Below are 23862 nucleotides of genomic sequence, written 5' to 3' on the forward strand. Positions count from 1 at the left end.
TATCCCTGTTTCCACAGCATGTTCTCCAGGGGAAAGGAGTTTTACTCTTGTTCATCTTTTTACTTCCCTGTCTCAGAGGCTCCTTGAGCCCACTTGCCTTTGATGGAGCCCGGATCCAAGGAGTGTATGGGGGCTTCAGCTCTAAGCGGAGGAAAAATGCCTTAGAAGTAATTAAAGAGAAAGAGAGAGAGATAGAGAGCTTGAAAGCAAAACCTTGAGAAGCCCAGGGCCAGCATGCTGGCCTTGGCCTCCCTTACAAAGGCTGGCACGGAGTCCGCATTCAATATGCACTGAATGAAGGGCAGGATGAGTGACACGTTCACAGCCTCTCAACTGCTGGGGGCAGCAGAGCCAGGCAGAGAAATGCTAATGGATTTGGGCCACCGAAGGTTTCGAGGAAACCCAGAGCAACAGCCTGCCGGGGACAGCCAGCATCTCCTTCCCTTTCTGGAGATGGAAACCCAGATGGCCAGAGCTCGTGGAAGCCCCACTGTGACTTCTGCCTCCCCAGGGTCCGTTACTTAAATTCTCAAACACACAAGCGCTCACAGGTAGGTGCCTCTGCCCATGTCCAGCAATCGGTCTCATGACTCGCCGGCCACGGTGCATGTAGTGATGTCCCTGAGACGGGATGTGGCCCCCTTCCCAGAACGATGCCAACCTCCCACTTAGAGGAATATCTGAGGAGTGTGAGGAAGTGGCCCCTGGGCTTGCTTTGAGAAAGGCTCTTCTGGGTCAGAGGCACTGGGTCTCAACAGCAAGAAGCAAAAGAATGGTAGGATCCTCCCTATCTCTCAGCAAGAGCATGACAGGCAGGACTTCCTGAGAATGCACAGCCTGAGCTGACACAGGTTTAAATGTGCGCAAACATATGCAGGTGCACACATGCATACACATGTGCAGAAACAGTTCCCATGACTCTTCCTCCTCCTCAGATCACCACCCCCAGGGGACAGCTGGCAGGGATACCAAAGGACTCTACCTGAAAGGAGCCAGCAACCCCAGAACAGAACGCAGGGCTCCTGAATTCCAGGGAAGCTAGATGCTGACCAGCCCACACCAAGGACCCCCACGCCTCCCATAGACCTCTGCAGGAGCTTACTTCCTGCCCCCCGGGGTGGGAGTCAGCCCCTCCCAGCTCCCTCTGCCAGCCTGGCAGTCTTACTTCTTCACTTTCGGGTACTTCATCTCCGCAATGGCATTTGTGGCTTCCATTTGCTTCTCCTTCAAGTGCTGGGGCCACATGTTGTCCACCCAGTCCACCAGGTCTACCTGAAAGCCAGACGCCCGTCAGTGCCTGCCCTCAAACTGGGCTCCCCGTCACCTGGACCCTTTTCTCCTGTTCCCAGCATCCCTCCCAGCCTCCTGTCTGCTGGGGTGGGGGCAGGACAAAGCCAGGTAATGGAGGGTATCAGGAAGGGAACCATGGCCCAGGGCCTACCACAGTCGGACGCTTGACCAGGTGCTCCAGCTTGGTGTGGCTGAATTCTAGGCTGATGACGTTGTACAGCTTGTCTCGCTGAGCCTCTGGTGTCTCGTAGTATCGCACAAACTGGGACATGCTCATCTCTGTGCCCTTCTGAGTGTTCACATCCATCACATCCACCAGCCGCCGGCTACCTGGGGGTGGAATCCACATGCTGGTAGCTCCTGCCACCTGGAGGGTCCAGATCCCATGCGGGAACCTCCCTAACACAAACCTTCTCCTCCTCCTCCAGGGCTCTCCCATGCATCTCACCCCTGTGCCATGTTAACTCTACCACCTCATCCTGTCCAGTCTCCTTACTCAATCTCTCCCATCCATCTGCTCCCTCCGCCGCCATGGCCTCCACTCTAGTCCAGTCCACCATTACGGCTCTCCAAGATGACCTCCAGAGCTTCCCAAGGGGAAGCTACACCCCCTCCCCATCCTCCATACTGCTGCCAGCATGAGCTTTCTCAAACAGAGACCTGACCAAAGACACCCTTCCCTCCGCTTAAAACCATCCATGGCTCCCCATTGCCAACCAAAGAATCCTCTGCATGGCGCTCAGATCAGGGCCTTTCTGTTGTACGGCACTAGAATAGGACTTATCTCTATGGATAACTAGCTGTTTAGTAGTTCCCCTCCCTAGCCTGGGAGGCCAGGAAAGTTACTTGATTTCTCTGAACAGCCACATCTTCATCCGCCATCTCTTCTCAAAGGCTGGTTATGAGGACTAAGCCAGATGATGATTACCAAAGTCCTCAGCACTGTGTCTGGGACTCAAATGAAGGGGTCCCTCTGTTCATCCCTTCTACACATTGCAATTCCTAAGTATCATATATTTCTTCGTCTGCTTTGTCTTTCTTCCTTACTACTGTGTAACCATCATGAAGGCGGGAGTCTTATCTGTCCCGTTCACTCCTTTAGGAAACGTTGCACCACAGTAGGAACTCAGTAACATAGTAGGAAATCAAGTAACTTTCCTGGCCTCCCAGACTAGGGAGGGGAACTACTAAACAGCTAGTTATCCATAGAGATAAGTCTTATTCTAGTGCCGCACAACAGAAAGGCCCTGATCTGAGTGTAGGTATTTGTGGAACAAATAAACAATGAATCTGGCGGTCTTGTACAGCATATGGCACATGGCTTCTCATATGAATGACTCCACTAGAGAGTGAGTGCCCCTCCTCTGGGAAGTTCAGCCTTCCATGAGAGGAGGGGATGAGCTCTGAACTAGGAGACAGCAGCCATTGGCGCTAGCCCTGGGACCACCACTGAACACAAACCATCAAGGACATCATGACCCTTTCAGGGACTCTGCTTCCCCACCTGTAAAATGGGAATCACGATGGCTCCAGAACTCCAGCCAAGGCGGAAGCAACTACTGAAGCTACGTGGCCGTGCTCTGCAGGGAGAGAACACAGACGCAGAGCAGACCACCAAAGCTATGGGGCTTTAAGACAAAAGCTGGTACCTCCCATCTGTCAGGACTGGGATGAGAAGCCATTACCTCAATGACAAATGTACAGTCTACGGAGACTTAGAAATGTGTATAAACTAAAGGAGAAAAAGAAAGGGAGGAAAGAACAAGAGGCAAGTGAGCACCTTGTTCAAAGCTATCCCAGGAATAAAGAATAAACTAAGCAGCCCTGGCCAAGTAGCTCAGTTGGTTAGCGTGTCATCCTCATATGCCAAGTCTGTGAGTTCAACTCCCGGTCAGGGCACGTCCAAGAATCAACAAATGAATGCAATAAATAAGCAAACCAACAAATTTCTGTGTTTCTCTCTCTCCTTTTAAAATCATTCAATAAAAAAAAATTTTTTTTACAGAATAAACTAAGCAATAAACAGGCCTGCCACCCACTACTGTACAGGTCACAAACCAGGAGTAGATTTTACATTTTTAAGTGATGGAGGGGGGGAGGAAATCAAAAGAACAATAATATTTTTGAAATGTGAAACTTGCATAAAATTCATATTTCTGGGTGCATATATAAAGTTTTGTGGGCACACAGCCCCCCACGCAGTGGTTCACATCTGGCTGCTGCCAAGCTACCACGGCTGAGCTGAGTAACTGACGGAAGCTGAATGGTTGGCAAAGCCTGAAATATTTCCTCTCTGGCTCTTTACAGAGAAAGTCTGCAGACCCTTGAACTAGATGTAAACCCTCAGGGAGGAGCTTACTCACCAATGCGAGGAATATTCCCATCCTGTTCACTGCTACAAACACAACCCTGTGCACAACGTCTGCCCCATGAAAGACCCATGGTCAGTACTAACTGAATAAATACATAGTGCCTTTCACCTGATTGGAAGCGAATAATACAGTAATGTCTTCTTTTTTTCTTTGTGACAGAGACAGAGAGAATGACAGACAGGAAGGGAGAGAGATGAGAAGCATCGTTGTGGCTCCTTAGTTGCTCACTGATTGCTTTCTTATAGTATATGACTTGATGGGGGGCTGCAGCAAAGCGAGTGACCCCTTGCTCAAGCCAGTGACCTTGGGTTTCAAAGCCAGCGACCTTGAGCTCAAGCCAGCGACCTTAGGGTTTTGAACCTGCATCTTCTACATCCCAGTCTGACACTCCATCCATTGCACCACTGCCTGGTCAGGCTACAAGTAATGCCTTAAGCACTTGGGTGTCACTATCCTTTACAGTCAGTATCTAATTTTCACACTCACCCCAGAAGGTAAGCAGGACTGTTCCTGTCTTACTAACGAGGTAGCAAAGGTCTGCTGACAGATGTGACTGGTGCGAGTCCCCCAGAACATACTCCTTCTACCAACTAGAATAGTTAACACTTACTTAGCACTTCGGCACAGCAAGCTCTCTACAGGGGTTATCTTGGTTCACTGTGGTCACAGTTCTGTGAGGTGGAACTTCAATTGTACCCATTTGATGGATGTAGAAACTGAGGCTTGGACAACTACCTTGCCCCAAGATGTCCAGGTTGTGAGCAGCAGAGGTGGGATTTGAAGCCAATTCTAAGTAATGCCAGAGCCCAGGGTGCTTGCATACCCCCCACCCTTGCCCTGTCCTTGGCTATGGTGAATCCTGATCACATGCTAAGGTTGAAAAAAATGATCCTGCCTTCTTCTGTGGCTGGCTCCTGGCCCCCCACCCCATCCTGGGAAAGCAGGGAGAAGAGCTTCATTTCTGCATTGGAAGTGCAGATCCACCAGGGGGCGTCCCCGGACTTTGCTGGAAACTCCAGTGAGCTCTTGGCCCTGCTGGCTGAACAGGTGGGCTCTGTTCAGCTTTTCTACAAAGCCCACCTGGCAGACAGCCTGCTGTTCAAGTCTGGAAGGAGGGTACAGAACAGATGCTCACACTCTCACCCTTCTGCCAGCCTCCCACCTCCCACCTTCTTTCCCTAACCTTGCTCAAGGTCATGGAGGCAAAGCCCCCTGAGGAAGGGGGTTTGCTGGTAGGTAGGCAATGGGATCACAGATCCAGAGATTCATGCAAATCAGAGACAAAAGCTTGGAGCTTGACTGCCCCTATCAACACAACGCAGTGATCAAGCAAAGACTTCATGGGTTCAAACCCCAGCTGGGCCCTGGGCCTCCTAGCTCCTTTGAGAATCGGCTGCCCCATCAGTAACGTGGAGGCAAAAGTGGAAGCCAGCCTGCCTGACCTGCGGTGGCGCAGTGGATGAGGCATTGACCTGGAACATTGAGGTCGCTGGTTCAAAGCCCCAGGGGCTTGTCCGGTTAGGACACATACAAGAAGCAACCACTACAAGCTCCTCCCCGCCCCCTCCACATACCTTTCTGTCTCTCTCCTCTCTAAAATCAATAAATAAAATTTTAAAAATGGTAGCCAGCCCATCTCCACCCCTATCCCTCTTGCTTCTCTCTCCCTCTCTCTCTCTCTCTCTCTCTCTCTATCCCTCCTGCAGTCATGGTTCGATTACAGCAAGTTGGCCCCAGGCCTCCTCCATGGCCTCCACCTCAAGTGCTAAGAAGAGCTCAGTTGCTGAGCAACGGAGCAACACCCCAGATGGGCAAAGCATCACCCCCTAGTGGGCTTGCTAGGTGGATCCTAGTTGGGGGCGCATGCGGGAGTCTGTCTCTCTATCTCCTTCCTGTCACTAAATAAAAAAATTAAAAAAATAACTTTTAGTTATAAAATAAGCCCTAGGATGTAATGTACATACAGCATGGTGACTACAGTTAACAATGCTAGTGTATTATATATTTGAAAGTTACTAAGTAGATATTAAAGGTTTGCATTATAAGAAAATAAATTGTAACTGTGGTGAAAGATGTTAACTAGACTTATTGCGGTGATCATTTTGAAATATATAAATATATTGAATTATTATGTGTACACTTGAAACTAATATGTCAACTATATCAATTTTTAAAAAGTAAAAAAAAAAAAATGCCCTGACCAGTTGGTTCAGTGGTAGAGTGTCAGCCCAGCATGTGGATGTCCCAGGTTCGATTCCTGGTCAAGCACCCATCTACTTCTCCACCCCTCCCCCTCCTCTTTCTCTCTTTCTCTCCCTCTCTCTCTCTCCCCTCCCCCAACCATGGATAGATTGGCTCTAGCGAGTTGACCCCTCGTGCTGAGGATGGCTCCGTGGCCTCCACCTCAAGTGCTAAAAGTAGCTCAATTGTCAAGCAATGGAGCAATGCCCCAGATGGGCAAAGCATTGCCCTATAGGGAGCTTGGTGGTTGGATCCTGGTTGGGGTTAATTAAAAAATAAAATAAAAAAAGGAAAAAGAAACCATGAGGCTCTGAATACCAAGTGAGGAGGTGTTCCTATCAGATAAAAGGGCAAGGGAGCTCTTTCTCCCACATGTGGACTTCTCAGGCACCCCAATTTTAACACTGAAGCCACAGCCTTGTCTCCTTTATTCTTTTATTCTCGCTCTTGAAGATCCACATTGGAGACAGGTGCCTGACTTGTTCCTCCGTTAGTGGCGGCCAATGGGAAGCCAGGGAAGGAGTGGTGAGTGCAACAAGGGCACCTGGGACAGTGCGAAGAGTCCAGCACTGAGCTCCAGCCCCAGACACTTTGACTGACCCTGCTCCAGGCCCCAATTGCCTAGTGTGTGAATACAGGAAGTACTTGACCTTTATACTTTTTGTTGTTGTTGTTGCCACCAAACTCTTTCTTCAAATAGAAGCTTTGACAAGAGCCAAATGCATGAATAAAAACAAGAGCTCAGGCTGGAGCAGGAAGGGGGTGGGGGCACTCAGAATTTTCACCCAGATTCTCGGGATTTCCCTCAGAAAACTGCTGGGTAAGGTCATTCGTGGGTCCTCTTCCAGGGTTATATTGCACTGACTTTTAGCCTAGTTCCTAAATCCTCAGATCAGAGCCCTCAAATGGGAACTGGGGGTAAGGAGGAGGCAGAAGAGACCCAGAGGGTCACCGGGGACACTTGGGGCCTGTCAGTCCCTTTTCAGTCTGAGCTGAGGGATTAAGAATTGGCGTTCGGTCTTCTCAGGTTCCCGGCCTGATCCGCCACCAGTGGCAGAGGAGAGGTGGATACAAGTGCCCCGTCTCTGAACAGGAAGCCCAGCAAATGCCCGTAGACACAGAAGGGACAGATCCGTGCTCAGATGGCATGTGGCCCTCTGAGCTTTGGGGAACAGCCACCCCTGCAGCAGGTTACATGGACAAGCTGTCCTCTGGAGCCTGTAAGGGACCCACAGCACTGGAACACTCTCAGGCCCCCAAAGGCAATGGGTTCCAGGAGAAATCTTCCACATGGGAGCGCAGTGTTCCTAAGTCAGCCAACAGCCCAGCCCTCCTTTTCCTCCTCCTCCTCCTCCTCCTCCTCCTCCTCCTCTTCCTCCTCCTTTCTTCCCCCTCCTCCCCTCCCCTCCTCCCCTCCCTCCTAGTCTCATTGGCTCTCCGGGCTCACAGGCTATACACACACATCCAACAAATTCCAGCTGCAGAAATTAATCCGTGGCCCTTTGGCCCTTGCTTTGAAGGCTTCATCGGTCAGCTCCAAGAGTCACGGGCTCGGAGCCGAAGAGAGGCTACTGAAGGTCACCTTGAACACTAATGTGAAGCATACAAGCTGCCCTGACCTCAAACTCTCCTGAGCCCGCTCTCCAGAGAGTGCACGCAACTGGCCCACATCACTGTGCTGGAACCTTCTCTATCATCCTCAAGTTTCTATACTGGTTGTTGTTTAGCTTTGTTTTTTATCCTGTTCCTTGGGAGTCCTTCCTGATCCATCTCACAGAGGCAGTGCTTATTAGCAAGAGCACTGGCCACAGGTCCAACTCTGCTCTTCTCTTCCTGGCAGTGAGGTCTTGGGTGTATCCCTGAACATCACTGGGCCTCAGTTTCTACATCTGGAAAGCAGAACTCACAGGACCTGGCACCATTACTGAAAGCAATGGTTTGCAAACATAAAAGCAGGGGTCCCATTAAAGGCACTGTCCCAAACTAAGCTTGGGACAAATCTCTTCCCAGGTCTAGGCCTCCGTGTCCTCCTCGTGAAGGGAGAGGATGCCTGGGTTCCCCCAAATCACCAATATCTTCTGGGTTCTCACTTTTGCATCTTATAAAATGATCCCCAGGACAAGATCAGTGCCAGGCTGTCCTCTGCGCCCCAGGACCAAGACCCTGACCCGCACAAACAGATGGGCATAAGTTATAAACCCAGACTAACAAATCAAGGCAGGACTCAGTTGGGCGAGAAGATCTGAAAAGACACCCAGGGAAAGAACATCAAACATTTCCAGACTAGGAGAGACGCCGAGAGCCAGCCACTGCGCTCTGGCCAGACAGGTGGGCCCGAACCTCAGCTCTCCCACACACTTGCTGTTTGTGGACAAGTCCCTCTGAGCCTCAGTTTTGACATCTATAAATAGGAACAGTGATAAATATAGTTTTATCTAGAGCAGATGCAATAATACAGGCAAGGTCCCCAGCTCAGAGTAAGATCTCTGTGAACAGAAGCCAATAGTATTTATCCTCCCAGGAGACATCCCCTAGGGGAGTGATCTCTATTATATTAGACAAACAGTGGGCAGAAGCAGAGTTCCCCCTGGCCCTTAGCACGATTAAGATTTCAAATTCAGAGCACTAGTTTTCTAGGAAAAGGGAAATAAAATAATCAGTGTAAATCTTAAACAGAGAGAACATCTGAGAACATAAGCTAACCCCTCCAAAGCCCTCCTCCTTGGGGGCTCAGGCGCCTCAGCTCTCCTGATTTCATCCTCCCTGCCCTCCTTGCATTTCTGTCTGTTCTGCCAATCGGATGCCTCCCCCACCTGTCTGTCCAACCTTGACGTTTCTCCTAGCTCAAATTCAAAGTGGCCAGAAGTGAACTCATCTAGACCCCACCGCAGACACACACATCTACTTTTCCTCTGGGGTTCTGTTACCAGCATCGTCTTCTCCCACGGGCTGAAACTGAAACCTACATCTGAATCTGATATGCCATCTACTGTCTGGGCAATGGGCAACTCCCTTCTCTCCAAGCCTCAGTTTTTCTCACCTGTGAAATGGGAAAGCAGGACAAGAGAAGAGTCCTAAGAACTCTTTCAGAGTTGACACTTAAAAAAGGTCTGGGGACAGCCTGACCAGGCAGTGGCGCAGTGGATAGAGCATCAGACTGGAATGCGGAGGACCCAGGTTTGAGACCCCAAGGTCGCCAGTTTGAGCGCGGGCTCATCTGGTTTGAGCAAAACTCACCAGCTTGGACCCAAGGTCGCTGGCTCAAGCAAGGGGTTACTTGGTCTGCTGTAGCCCCATGGTCAAGGCACATATGAGAAAGCAATCAATGAACAACTAAGGTGTCACCACGAAAAACTGATGATTGATGCTTCTCATCTCTCTCCGGACCTGTCTGTCTGTCCCTGTCTATCCCTCTCTTCGACTCTCTCTCTGTCTCTGTAAAAAAAAAAAAAAAAAAAGTCTGGGGACAAATCAGCTTCATTTGTTTTTGGGTTTTTTTTTTTTTATTTTTCTGAAGTTAGAAGCTGGGAAGCAGTCAGTCAGACTCAGGCATGCCCTGACCGGATCCACCCGGCATGCCCACCACGGGGCGATACTCTGCACATCTGGGGCATTGTTCCGTTGTGGCTGGAGCCATTCTAGCGCCTGAGGCAGAGGCTATGGAGCCGTCCTCAGCACCCAGACCAACTTTGCTCCAATGGAGCCTTGGCTGCAGGAGGGGAAAAGAGAGATAGAGAGGAAGGAGAGGGGGAAGGGTGGAGAAGCCAATGGGCGCTTCTCCTGTGTGCCCTGGCCAGAAATCGAACCTGGGACTTCCACACGCCGGGCCAACGATCTACCACTGAGCCAACTGGCCAGGGCCAGCTACATTTGCTTTCTAAGGAGTGGGGATTTAGCTTTTTTCCTAAGCACAGCCAGTCAAAGGCAGAGCCCAGGTCTCAGAAGTCTCTTAACCAGACATGACACAGACAGCCTGTACATTTGTGAGTGAAGAATGAAAGAGGGTTAGCCCTGGTCGGATAGCTCAGTTGGTTGGAGCGTCATCCCGAAGTGCAAAGGTTGCCAGTTAGATCTCCGGTCAGGGCACATATAGGGACAGGTTGATGTTTCTGTTTTTCTGTCTGTCTCTCCCCTTCCCTTCCTCTCCTGCTAAAATCAATAAATAAAAATTAGCCTGGCCAGTGGTAGCACAGTGGGCACAGTGTTAACCTGGGATGCTGAGGACCCAGGTTCAAATCCCGAGGTCACCAACTTGAGCACAGGCTCATCAGCTTGAGCATGGGATTGCCCGCTTGAGTGTGAGATCATTGACACGATCCCACAGTCGCTGGCTTGAGCCCAAGGTCGCCAGCTTAAGCAAGAGGTCACTGGCTCAGCTGGAGCCCCCCGGTCAAGACACATATGAGAAGCAATCAATGAACAACTAAAGTCCTGCAACTACAAGTTGATGCTTCTCATCTCTCTCCCTGTCTCTCTCTTCTCTCTGAGAAATAAAAAATGAATGAATAAAAATGTAGAAAAAAAATAGAGAGCTAAATGGAAACAGGATTAGGGTTAGTTAGGGTGGTAAATTATAAAGCCAAAGCATAGGCTTTGGAAACACCTCGAGCTGGGTTCAGACCCTAGCTCCACTGCCCACCGGCTGGGTGGCTTGTTCCCTCTGAGGATCCGACCCCTCAGCCGGAAAAGTGAACAATAACACTTCATTTATATGGTTATTTGTGAGGATAAAATGAGGTCATACAGTAAACATCCAGTAAAAGATAGGTGATTATTACTATAATTGGAAGAATAAATGAATATTGAATGAGATCTATCATGAAGATTTTTCAAGAAAAGGAGCCAAATAAAGCATAGCATCCATTGGGCATCCTCAGTAGAGAGGAATACAATAAAGCGATAATATGCAAGATCCCATAGCTGTAGGCTATCCAATCCTCAGTGACATAGTATGAACAATGAATCATTTTATGGACACAGTTTTTTCAGTGGTTTAAATCATCTTTAGAAGCAACTACAATGATCTCTTCCTCAGTTTCCTACTCCCTCAATTCCCAACTCATGCCTATGAAAACAACCCAGTCTTTTTTTTTTTTTATAGCTCTCCTTTATTTTTTTTTTTTAGTTGACTTTAGAAGAGAGAGGAAAGGGGGAAAGGGGGAGAAAGAGAGAAACATTGCTTGGTTGTTCCACTTATTTATGCATTCATTAGTTGATTCTTGTATGTGCCCTGACCGGGGATTGAACCTGCACCCTTGGGGTATCAGGACGACGCTCAAACCAACTGAGCTAACCATCCAGAGCCAACATCCCAGTCTTCTTAAGTGAACTATACAGGATAGAGATCTTGTTGAAGAAACACAGATTAGAGTATCCAGAAACAGACCCACACCATTGCAGTCAACTGATTTACAACAAAGATGCCTTCATGCCTTCAGTGCCTTGTGGTGAGAATTTTTTTTACAAACACTACTAAATCAAGTAGATATCTATATAAGAAAATGACCTTGACCCCTATCTCAAACCAAACACAAAAATAAATTCCTGATGAACTACAGTTGTAAAAGAGATAGATTTTTAAAGAAAAACATATGAACATCTTTATGACTTTGGAATATGCAAACGATTTCTCAGACCAGACACAAAAAGAACTAATGAACCAAGATGAGCTAAATGGTTAAAATTAAGAACTTCTGTTTATTCAAAGATATCTTTAAGGGTATGAAAAGGCTAACCACAAAGTAGGAGATGATTCTGGAATGTATACCAATATCCAGAATATAGAAAGAAACTTTTTTTTTTAATTTGTTTTCAAAGAGAGAAGAAGGGAGAGAGAGAGAGGAAGATTGAGTTGTTCTTGTATGTGCCCTGACCGGGGATCAAACCAGCAATCTGTGTTTCAGGACAATATTCTAACCAGCCAAGCTATCTGTCCAGGGCTAGAAGTAAGGTCTTTAAAGAGGTGTTTAAATTAAAATGGGTTCTTTAAGGTGGGCCCTCATCCAATAAGACTGGTATCCTCACAAGAGAAGATCGAACACAGATAAATACAGAGGGAAGACCATGTGAAAACAGGAAGAAGACGGTGAGCTACAAGCCAAGGAGACAGACCTTTGAAGACACCAGCCCAGCTGACAGGGTGATCTTCAATTTCTAGCTACAGAATTACGAGAAAATAAGTATCTATTGTTTAAGTCACCCAGCCTGTGGGGCTCTGTTATGCAGCCTTAGCAAACTAATACCTCTTAGAATGAAGAAGATGCTTGACCTGTGGTGGCACAGTGGATAAAACATCTACCTGAAACACTTGAGGTCACTGGTTCAAAACCCTGGCTTCCCTGGTCAAGGCACATAGGGGAATTGATGCTTCCTGCTTCTCCCTCCCCTTCTCTCTCTCACTCTCTCTTCCTCTCTCTTTCTCTTCCCTAAAATGAATAAATAAATAAAAATCTTAATTAAAAAAAAAGGAATCAAGAAGAGACAACCCAGCCCTGGCCAGGGAGCTCAGTGTATAAAGTACCATCCTGGCGCACTGAGGTCACAGGTTCAATCCCAGTCAAGGCACTTACAGAAGCAATCTATGAGGGCACAACTAAGTGGAATGAGTTGATGCTTCTCTCTCTCTCTTTAGTCCTTACTCTCTCTCTCTTTCTCTCTCTCTCTCATATCAATGGAAAAATTTTTTAAAGCAGGGGCATGAAACAGGAAAAAAAAAAGCAAAAGAAGTAAGCAGAAAGGAAAAATATGAGGCAACTTCTTGAGATCTTCTTGGAGAACCTAGATCTATAGGTGCCCAGAAGTCACCCCTTGAACTTATTATGTAAGTCTGTTTTGCTCAGGCCAGCTTGAGTTACACCTGTCACTTAAGTCACTATGACAAAGGTGTCCCACTGCCACTCTCCGGATATCTGTGTGCACTAAGATGGGTGTCATCATACCCCACGTGCACCATAATGACAGGCATCTCTCAGCATCAGAGCTCGCTGTGTCTCCACAAGGCACTGTCATATTCATCAACCGCGTACTTATCACAGAAGTGCCAGGAGAGACTGTGCAGGTATTACTAGTCCCGCTTTCTTGGCCATCCTATACTTTCCAAGAGCTGGCAAGGACATCGGGACTATACATTTGTTTCTACAATCAGAAGAAGGATCAAAGAAGGAAGAGGCGGCCCGGACATAGGCAGAATAACGAACCACCAAGGGCTTGAACATTCCTCAAAAGGGCCAAAAGCAAAGTTGTGAAGACTCTGATGTTGCCCTGGCCAGGTAGCTCAGTTGGTTAGAGCACTATCCCAAATACACCAAGGTTGTGGGCTCGATACAAGAATCAAGAATCAACCAATGAATGCATAAAGAAGTGGAACAATAAATCAATGTTTCTTTCTATCTCTCTCTTTCTACCCCTTCCTCTCTCTCTCTCTCTGTCTCTCTCTCTCAAATCAATAAATTTAAAAAAAATTTTTTTAAAGACTATGACATTGCCTGACCCCCGGATTTGAGAATCTGGCTTTAATCTTTGCTCATAAAGAGAATCTCATCAGCTCCATGCCCTGCCATTATAATAAATAATTATGGGGACCACTGATTGAACACCCATCATCCAGCAGAATTCTAAGCATTCATTTATTCTCTTATAGAGTCCTTCTTTGAGGCAGATTCTGCAATTAGCTCCACTTTGCAGATGAGGAAATTGAGGCTTAGGGAGATTAAATAGCTTGCCCCAAATCACCTGTCATCTAGTAGAGTAGGGCTTCAAACCAAGGTTATTTAACAGCAAAGTCTGGGACTGGGTTGAGGCACCAGGGCATGATGCCTGGGCCAAGACTTGATTGACAGGGACCCTTGTCCCATCTGCCCTCTGGTGGAAAGTTTGCCGCCTTCTGCTCTGATTTACACTTCCTTTAGCACTTCTGGTATCCCACTTGAAAAACAAATCTGCCTCCTGAGTTAGCCCTTGCCAATTAACTGAGATCCCTCTGTCATCGGTACCATCGCCTCCAGCCAATCCGTCCTCCCCTCTGAGTATCAGTTAACACACTTTTGGGCCAATTATGCACGCTGGATTATCTGACACACCCGCTGGTCTGCTGTTCACTCTCCACATAGCCACTAGGGTCAGGTTTTATAAAACCTCCATCAGATCATACCACTTTACACCCACTAGGATGGCTCTCATTGAAAAGACAATGACAAGTGTTGGCAAGGATGTGGAGAAATTGGAACCCTCCTAACATTGCTGATGGGAATGTAAAAGGGGGCAGCTGCCTTTCTTTTTTAATTGACTTTAGAGATAGAGAAAGGGCCTGACCTGTGGTGGCACAGTGGATAAAGCCTCGACTTGGAACACTGAGGTCGCCGGTTCGAAACCCTGGGCTTGCCTGGTCAAGGCACATATGGGAGTTGATGCTTCCTGCTCTTCCCCATCTTCTCCCTCCCTCTCTCTCCTCTCTCTATAATAATGAGTAAATAAAATCTAAAAAAAAGAGAGAGAGAGAGAGGAAGGGAGAGAGAGATCCCTATATGCGCCTTGACCAGGCATCGAACTGACAACCTCCTCTGTGCTTCAGGACAGGCCTGGGGCAGCCGCTTTGAAAAACAATCTGGTAGTTCCTCACAAGGTTAAATATAGTTCCTGAATGACCCAGCAATTCCATTTCTACAGATATACCCAGGAGAAATAAAAACATATGACCACACAAGACTTGTACATGAATATTCATGGCAGCATTATTCATAATAGCTAAGAACAAGAAACAAACAAAAATGTCCATCAGCTGAAAATGGGTAAACAAAACACAGTCTGTCCATACAAATGGAATATTATTCAGCCACCAAAAGGAATAATGCACTGACACCTGCTACAAAATGAATGTACACCATGACAACACAATGCCACCAGAGGGAAGCCAGACATAGAGGACCACGTTACATGATTCCACTTATGAAATGTCCAGGACAGACAAACCTATAGAAGCAAAAAGCAAATCAGTGGTTGACAGGAGATAAAAGCAGAGGGGAAACTGGAAGGTATAGGGCTTATGCTGGAGGTAACAGAGTGTTCTGTAATAAGATTGTGGCGATGGTTGCCTGACCAGGCAGTGGCGTAGTGGATAGAGCATTAGACTGGGATGCGGAGGACCCAGGTTCGAGACCCTGAGGTCACCAGCTTGAGCACAGGCTCATCGGATTTGAGCAAGGCTCACCAGCTTGAGCCCAAGGTCGCTGATTCAAGCAAGGGGTCACTCGGTCTGCTGTAGCCCCCCAGTCAAGGCACATATGAGAAAGTAATCAATGGACAACTAAGATGCCACAACAAAGAATTGATGCTTCTCATCTCTCTCCCTTCCTGTCAGTCTGTCCCTCTTTCTCTGACTCTCTCTGCCTCTGCCACAAAAAAAAAAAAGATTGTGGTGATGGTTGTACAACATCGTGAATATACTAAAAACCACTGGGTTGTGCACTCCAATATGGCTAAAGTAAAGGGTGAGTTTTATCTCATTTAGAAAGATGCTTAAACCCTTCCCCCACCCCCAAGAAAATAACTAGATTGCATAGCTACCCTTTAAGTGCACTGCACTTTAAAACTCACAATGGCGCCTGGCCTGTGGTGGCGCAGTGGATAAAGCGTCGACCTGGAAATGCTGAGGTCGCCAGTTCGAAACCCTGGGCTTGCCTGGTCAGGGCACATATGGGAGTTGATGCTTCCAGCTCCTCCCCCCTGTCTCTCTCTCCTCTCTCTCTCTCTCTCTCTCTCCTCTCTAAAATGAATAAATAAAATAAAAATTAAAAAAAAAAAAACAACTCACAATGGCACCTAGCCAGTGGTGATGCAGTGGACAGAGCATTGACCTGGAGTGCTGAGATCACGGTTTGAAACCCTAGGTTTGCCCAATCAAGGCACATACCAGAAGTTCCTCCCCCCACCTTTCTCTCTCTCTCTCTAAAATCAATAAATAAAATCTTAAATAAATAAACTCGCAATGGCATTCCCCTCACACTAGGAGTCAAACCCAAATCTCCTATTCCACCAGGCTCTACATGCACCTGGCCCGTGACCTTTCCTTTCTCATGCTCCCTTTCCCTTTGCTTATTCCGTTCCTCCCACATCTCAGGACCTTCTCCTTTGGTCATCCCACCACTGTTCCTTCTGACAACTGGCTTCTCGTCACCCAGGTCTCTGTCCAAACGTCCTCACGCCTCTGTCCAAATGGATCCTCCCTGAGAACCCCCACCTAGAACACCAGCACGGTCCACCTACTACCCTGCTCTATTTCTTCATAGCCATGATCACCCTTCAAAAAGATATATGTGGCCTGACCTGTGGTGGCGCAGTGGATTAAGCGTTGACCTGGAAATGCTGAGGTCGCCAGTTCAAAACCCTGGGCCTGCCTGGTCAAGGCACAGATGGGAGTTGATGCTTCCTGCTCCTCCCCCTGTTCTCTCTCTATCTCTCCCTCTCTCTCTAATAAAAATGAATAAATAAAATCTAAAAAAGTAAATAAATTAAAAAAAAAAGATATATGTTTTTAAAAACTGTTGACTTCTCTGCTGCCTGTCTCTCCAACCAAAAGGCAGAGACCTTGTCTGTCACGTTCACAGCTCTGAACTTGTCTGCCACGTAGAAGCTACCTGAGAAACAGTTCTGGGAAAAATGGCTTTATTGAAGGACTTCCTGTGAAATCTAAAATGTCACCTGCTACCTGGTCAGGGGTCCGGGGCACTGAGTGAGCAGGCACTCTGCAGGTGCTCAGGGCATTCATCGGCGCATGCTGGGTGCTCAGGAAACAGGAAAGAAGGAATGAATGATCCCTCCCCCGGAAAACCTGAAAGTCTTTCAGAGGTCATAAGGCACACAGTGTTTACCCGGCAACTCACAAACACAAAGGAGAGATCTAAGACTGCGTGGCTGGGACACCGAAATTGGAGGCTAGGGTCCAAATCAGCCTCATCAAACTGCCCCGGCAGACACCCTCTGATCCAGCTTCTCAGGACTTTGCAATCTGACCTATTCCCCACAATGACATGGTGGCAGCTCACACCTGCTGCTGCCTCCTCCCACGGGGATTTTGTTGTCAGAGGCCGTTAAAACCTAAACAGGCAGGTGGTCAGGCCTCCTTCCCTCTCTCCTTCTCCCTCCTTTGGCATCACTGAGCCACACACACAGCAAGCAACTTACCCACTAGGAGTTTGACGTCTCGCACTGTGAAGTCGGGGTCAGGCATCCTAGAGAAGAGGGAGCAGACTTTGGTGAGAAGCCAGAAACGACAGAGTTAGACTCAACTCGGGGGGTATTTTTCCAAAAGGGTTTACTTGCTCTCATTTTGGGAACCCAGAGGGCGGGTGACAGACCCGCTGGTCTTTCAAGGGAAGGTCACTGCTGAACCCCTTCCTCACTCCAGTGGGCAAACCAAACCTGCACACTCTCCCCGACACCTGAACTCAGCATGGCTCCAGAGAAGAGAGGGAACACCCACTGTCCACCCTCTTCTCCAGGGAACATTAAACTGTGTTGTCAAGAGTAAGAAGCAGAACTGGGCCTTCAAACACCTGTTCCTTTTAGGGTGGGTACCCCTCCCTGTGAGCCACCCTCTAGAAAAGACCAGTAATGAGTTTATGGAGGGTGGGAGGAACCCTCTAAGTTCAGAGGGGGGAGAGGCACACGCATCATACCAACTCCAGGGATACGGTAACACAGCTCTTAATGATTATGGTGACATTCACCACTAATTAACAATGATGCCCGCAGGCTTAATTTCTACCCACAGGCGTGAGACTCCTGAGCAAGCCTGGCAAGAAGATGTTGCAGAGGACAGCAGGCTGAGGTGACACCCTCAGCCTCCTCCCCACCCCTGCCCAAGGGGCGGAAACCTGTTCTTCCAGCCTGCCTCCCAGATGTCTTCCCACCTGGAGCTCTGACAGATCTCTGAGAACATAAACCAAACAAGACCTAGTGCGAAGGCAGGCGGGCGCTGTGCTGGGGCCAGGCTGAGAAAGGCTGGACAGGGGCCTTGCATCCTAGAAACCTCCACAGAAAAGGACCAGTTTCCACACAGTGGGAGTCTGAGTAGAAATACGTATCCAAGTGCCCTGCCTCTGGGCCTAGAGGCTGGCCATTCCCTTCCTGGCCCAGGCCCGGCCTCAGTTTCCTGATTTGGAGGAGGAGTGGGGTGGAACACACTCTCTTTAGGAAGTCACTGCACATGAACCAAGGGAGTGGATCAGGGGAAAAAGTCATCACTGTTTAAGCATCCTGCATCCTCTTTTGCCCAAATTTTCCGAAAAAGACCAATCTGGCAAGTTTTTCTTTTTGCCGCGTCTTGAACAAGGAGATCCTGTATCCCCCAGATAATGAAGAAAGAGCCTTCCCAGGGATGAGAGGTGAGACAAAGGATAGAAGAAATCCATCCCAAGCTATGAACCGTGTTAGGGAGAGAGACAGGGAGGGGAAAGCGATTAGTTTCAGCAACTTACTTAATTCCCAGTCCATCCTTTTCTCGAAATATCAGGGGGACCCTGAGAGCTTCTCTCTGCACGTACTCATAGTTGAAATCTAGATATTAGAATTAAAACAAGCTGGTGAAGTCATGAAGGAGCAGTGGAACCATGATAATTGGTTAGGGGGACAAAAATGATGGAGGAAGGGGCAAGGGTTATATACTAGATGCAGGCACCAGCTTTAGGGCAAAAGCTCCCTGGAAAATGGATTAGGCGAAGCCCAAGAGAAGCCATGCCAACTCCCTCAGCTCCTCTGCCTACTCAGTCATTCCCGGCATGCCCCACGGGTCAGAACTTGTCAATGAACAGCCCAAGGCTGGCGAAGGTTGCGGAGGAAGACTCATGAAAGAGCCCTGCACAGAAGGAGCCCGGCTAGTGCTGAGAAAGCGGGACAGAGAAACGCATCCCAAGCTGAGCTCGGAAAGTCAAGAGATGGCAAAACTGAAGAATGCCACCTGGGAGGATCCGAAGGCCCAGAGAGGAGGCTGGGACGAGGGTTCTCATTGTAGCTAAGCATCAGAGAAGATCTTATTGTTATATCCTGCATAGCGAAGGGGAGGGGGGAAATGCCGGTTTCCCTGGAAACTGTGTATTTGGTGCCAAAATAACTAGGGAACTGGGCACCGCTTTGTTGTCTTAACGGTGAAATTCTGCTGCAGCCATCACAAGGCTTGCTGCTCCAACTCCGATAACCAGTGGGGGAGATGCTCCCCCGGCCCCCGCAAAGGCTGTGCAATGGGGACATGGAGAGACCCAAAGAAAATTCACAGAACAGCTTTCCATCTGGGTGGGGACCCTCTAGTGCAGACCCTCAAATCCTTACCCTATTCGTGGAGTTGGGGGAAGCTGAGATTAACCCTCACCTCCCCAAATCCTCAGGTAACGGAAGCAACCCACAAGGGCACCAGGCCTCCTTGAGTGGCCAGAAGGAAAGGAAGACAGAACAGCTCTCAGGTGGCAGAAGCCCCTGCTCCAGGGAAACAGTTCACCAGGGCACTGGGGGGGGGGGGGGCTCTGCTCAGAAAGGGAGAGAACAAAACCCGAGCTGAGGAAAGCCCTGACCTCAGCAGCCCAGATCCCCAGGGGCTCTGAGTGAATGGGGATTCCTAAGGATTGAAAGGCAGAGAAGTTTAAGAAGCTTCTATTTTTGAATCCTGGCGAAGGGCTCCTTCTGTTTCTCAGCTCCTCCCCTAGAGTTTTGGGGCCAGATCTGAATTAACTACCAAAACCCTAGGGCTCTCTCCTTTGAAAGGAGCCTGAACAGCCAGCAGATTTAAGGAATCACCCTCACTGGGACCCCTGGCCGCTACACACACACACACACACACACACACACACACACACACACAAAGCCCACCCCTGGGGTCAGCGTCAGCTTCCTTAAATGAGCCTGAGAAAATTCTCTGACATCCCGGGCAGAGAATTCCTCCCAAATGACTAGGAAGAGTTTGCATATTGTATTCGCTTAGGATCCGCCAAACACTCTACCAGGACGGAAGAAAGGAGAGGAATGAAAATCCTATTTGTGCAAAGGAAATCTAAAGGAAGTGGAGAATGGCCCCCGGACTTCGCAAGGCTGCCCTTAAAGACAAGGCAGGCTGGAAGAAATTTTGTCTTCCCTCCCCCACAACGACCCCCTACCAAGGAAGCCAGAGCCCCAGGAAACAGTGGGCACAAAAAAGAAACTTCAAAAATGCAAAGCCTGGACAGTCTCTTCTAGAGGCTAACCCCACAGGCAAGCCAGCCAAGCGGAACCTGGGGGGCGGAGGCGCTTCTCAGTTATCAACTCACAACTCACGGGAGGGGGGGGGATGGAAGGGTTTTCCAAGGGAGGGGATGGGAGATAAATGGAGAGGGAGTAACAAAAGGAAACTCGAATATCTGAAGCGGGGGAAATGAATTTAGAAATCCCAGGAGAGCAAAGGGAGATGCCTACTTAGGCAAGGGTACCTCCAAAATACCAATCCCACAGGACCTCTGGGAGCCCTCAGACCCAAGCCAGAGCATCACATCACCCCAGTGTCTAGAGGACATCCCAAACACGGTCCCATTATCAGGATCAGGGAGAAATTCCAGCCCTGAAGGTCTCAGGTAGGTTGGCACCCCAAAATCCCAGAGGCTTCCCCACATTCTGTTTTAAAGTGGCACAGCCCGCAAAAGCGACAGAGCTCTCAAGGTCTCAGGCCCAGGAAGAAACCCTGTGTCCTAGAGGGGTGCGCCAAGTCTTCACTCTAAAATGCCAGGGTACAAGGAACCCAGCTTTAAATCTGAAGAGGTATCGCCCTCTGACCCCCAGTCCCCACTTCAAACTGTCAGAGCTTCAGGGCTAGAGGCCTCAGGCTTAAGTGGGGGACCGGCACAACAACTTGGAGGTCACCCAGACCCAACTCTAACCGGACAGAGCCGAGCCCACCAGGTGATGGAGTTCCTTAGACCTCAGGCTTGAGGAGGCTCATCACTCAGTGGCCCCTGGGCGCCCCCAGCGCCAGCCCCTAAAAGGCAGGGCCCGACATAGCACTGGGTTTGGGAGGCTTCAGGCCTGGGAGACCCTCACCCCAATCTGACTCCTGCCGGGCAACGCGCAAGAAGCTGGGCAGCGCGCAAGGAGCTGGGCAGCGCGCAAGAAACTGGGCCGGCTCCGGGAGGGGTTGAACGCGGAGCACCGGCCTTTCCTCCATCCGCCAGTCCATCCGTTCGTCCCCAGGTCCCTCTGTCGGCCAGACCGCTGGCTCTGACCACCCTGAGGTTGGTGGTGGGCAAGGGCCGGGCCTAGGCCAACGGCCGGCCCGGGTTCCAGCCTGCCCTCCTCCTCACCACCACCACCACCCCCCCAGTGCTCGGTCTCGTTTCGTCACCGGATCCCCTGGAATGGGGGACGCGGGCGCGAAATACGAACCCAGACACCGGCAGTTCCCTCCCCACGTGCGCTCGGCCCGCGGCGCGGAGGGCGACTGAAAGAGGGGGCGCCTCACCTTTGCCCTCCATGGCATGCACGAAGTCCCCCTGATATAGCTGGCTACGCAGCTTCTCCTCCAAGCTGAAGCCGCGGACACTAACGATCTCCTCCACGTCCGACAAGTCCTCGTTCTCGTCGTATCTCTGGCGGTCAATCGGGCGCTGCGGGGACCCAAGCCAGAGAGCCCGGGACGTTATTGGGGGACTTGGGGGTCGCCTCTCACCCTGGGCCCAGCTCAAACAGGTGCGGAAGCCGCGCGCCCCCTGTACCCTACCACCGCGACACGAGCAACTTTGCGTAAATGCCAAAGATGATGAAAATCGGGATAACAAGAGGGGCCGCACCCCCAGTGTCTGGCTGCGCCCTACACAGGGCATTCCCCTCCTACATCTTTGGAGGCCGTGGCAGAGACATCTGGGGAGGGGCTCTCCCTTGCCCCCCACCCCCGAGAGGTGTTGAGTTTTGCCCACTCAGCCGGGAGCCTGGTTATGTAACCCCCGAAGGGGGCTCCTCGCACGGGCTGGCGAGGCATTTGTAGGCCCCAGGAGGAGCCGCGGCGGCGCCCGGCTCGGCGCTAACAGCAGCCGCGGCGGCCGCGGCGGCAGAGCCGGGAAGCCGGAACCCGGGGCCGGCGGCATTTCTAAGACTGGAGCCGACCCCGACCTACCCGGGAAGCTGGAAAGCAGAAATGGAAGGACTGAGACCCCAGCCGCCCCCGCCAACCGCCCTCCAGTGCAAGAAGAGGTGGGAGGGGGGGGTTTGGGCTTGGGAGGGGGAGAGGCAGACCGCCGCCACAAAGCTCCCATACGAGACCCCAAAACGCACCAGCAGCTGCCTCATCTCCCCACGAGCGCGCGCGCACACTCACTTCCTAAGGAGACTCCCCCGCCACTCCCCGCATCCCCTGCCTCCTCCCTCCGCCGCCCAGCGCCCAGCCCGGCAGCCCCCCAGATTCCGGGCGAACCCGGAGTCCGCTCAACCCCCTTCCAAGCCTTTCCCCGCTACCACCTCGCCACTTAAGTGTCTGAGACTCAGCCTCACAAGGGACTGGAGGAGTAAGCTGCTGGCTTCCTTTTGCATGCAATTTATTATATTTTTTTCCGGTCCTCTTGCAAAATACAGAAAAGGAAAGAAAAGGAAGCAAGAAACAACAACAAAAAATAGATCCATCATATACCAGATACAGATTTGGGGGGGGGAGCTACACACCAATCTTCTTCCAGAGTCTTTCTCTGCCTCCATTTTTTTAGGAGAGTTCACCAATTAATTGTCAACACTCCTGCCCCCTGCATTTTGGCGGAGGGGGTAAGGAGAGAAGACCAAAGAAAACAAACCAAAAAAATAAATAACGCAAGCCAGAGCCGAGATCTACAAAGTTTTGCACCAACACTTAAGCAGATCCGTTTGCAAAGTCCTAGGAAACCATTTTCAGCAGTTGTGGGGGGGGGGGGAGGCGTCGACGTCATAATCCCCGGAACGTAAACATTGTTGCGGATCGCGCTCTGAGCTTGCTGCCGGGCTGGGGGGGGGGGGGGGGCACTCGGCCCGGGACCGGAGGGGTGGGCGGGGGCGGCGGCCCGAAGAGGTGAAGGGCGGGGAGGGCGCCCGGGAGGCACCGGGCGCCGCTAGCGCCCTGGCATCGCTGTTTTGTTGTTGGGTCACGAGTGTGCCTCTGCACGCAGGCGCCGCCGCCGCCCGGGAGTTGTGTGCAGAGCTGACTTTTGGAGGGCTGAGTTGCAAGCGGAGGGCGCATCCCGGAGATGGCGGGGCAAGGAGGGAGGGAGGGAGGGAGAGAAGGAGGAGGGCGTGGGGAAGGAGATGCAGATTTGCACGGCTGGCCTCAGCGGGAGGCACGGAAATGCAAGCCGAGCATGCCGGCTTGAAAACCCCCTGTGCTTGGCACCCCAAAAGAAGACCCCCCCAGCTCAATTCCTATCCCTATTGCCCACGAGCTAACTACCCCTCTTCCTCTTCCTTCAGCCGCCCCACCCCATTACTTACAGGGCCGACCCAAATTCAAAACATTTTTATTTGTTTGTTTGTTTATTTTATTATTTTTTTCCTGCTGCAAGTCTTTTCTTTTAGGGTAGGGCGATGGACCTACCCCACAGGCGGACCTACCATAAGAAGGAGGCATTTGGCGGCTCGGGAAGAAATTAGCGCAGCATCCATACCTGTACGAACTGCCAACTTTTAAACTCCCGGACTCAAGATCTGAACAGACACACACATACACACACAGGTACAGGAAATAGACCAGAGCCTTCTCAGCTACGAGATGACCGGAAGACGTTGCCTTTCATTCATTCATTCTACCCAGGTCTGTGGAATCCTTTGCTAGGCGATGAACCCTGGAACAGAAGTTGGACATTTTTTAAAGGTCCCTGCGTTCGCCAACAGGAGGAAATAGAGGCTCAGGAATGAAATACCGAGAGAATTGGATTTGGCGCCTCCTAACGCAGCTGGCAAACAGGAAGAGGGTAAGCCCTTATTGGCCGTTTATAAA

General features: G+C 50.1%; 1 protein-coding gene across 9 annotated transcripts in view; it reads right to left on the reverse strand.

Annotated features, from left to right (window-relative positions):
• Nucleotides 1-22839, reverse strand: part of KDM2B (lysine demethylase 2B) — a 114854-nt gene extending 92015 nt beyond the window's left edge. For 4 of the 9 annotated variants that reach the window (XM_066260629.1, XM_066260628.1, XM_066260624.1 and 1 more), the window contains exons 1-6: nucleotides 22745-22839; nucleotides 21373-21517; nucleotides 18377-18455; nucleotides 17082-17128; nucleotides 1442-1620; nucleotides 1166-1272 (exon numbers count right to left, since the gene is read on the reverse strand). In XM_066260629.1, the coding sequence (XP_066116726.1) occupies nucleotides 1166-1272; nucleotides 1442-1620; nucleotides 17082-17128; nucleotides 18377-18455; nucleotides 21373-21517; nucleotides 22745-22822 (635 nt within the window). In that variant the 5' untranslated portion in view covers nucleotides 22823-22839. Of the gene's footprint in view, nucleotides 1-1165; nucleotides 1273-1441; nucleotides 1621-17081; nucleotides 17129-18376; nucleotides 18456-21372; nucleotides 21518-22181; nucleotides 22205-22565 lie in introns of those variants that run through there. The other 5 variants (XM_066260631.1, XM_066260630.1, XM_066260632.1 and 2 more) reach the window with 3 other exon arrangements.
• Nucleotides 22840-23862: the final 1023 nt, after the last annotated feature.

This window comes from Saccopteryx bilineata, chromosome 2 (genome assembly GCF_036850765.1).
Source record: "Saccopteryx bilineata isolate mSacBil1 chromosome 2, mSacBil1_pri_phased_curated, whole genome shotgun sequence".
Taxonomy (NCBI): domain Eukaryota; kingdom Metazoa; phylum Chordata; class Mammalia; order Chiroptera; family Emballonuridae; genus Saccopteryx; species Saccopteryx bilineata.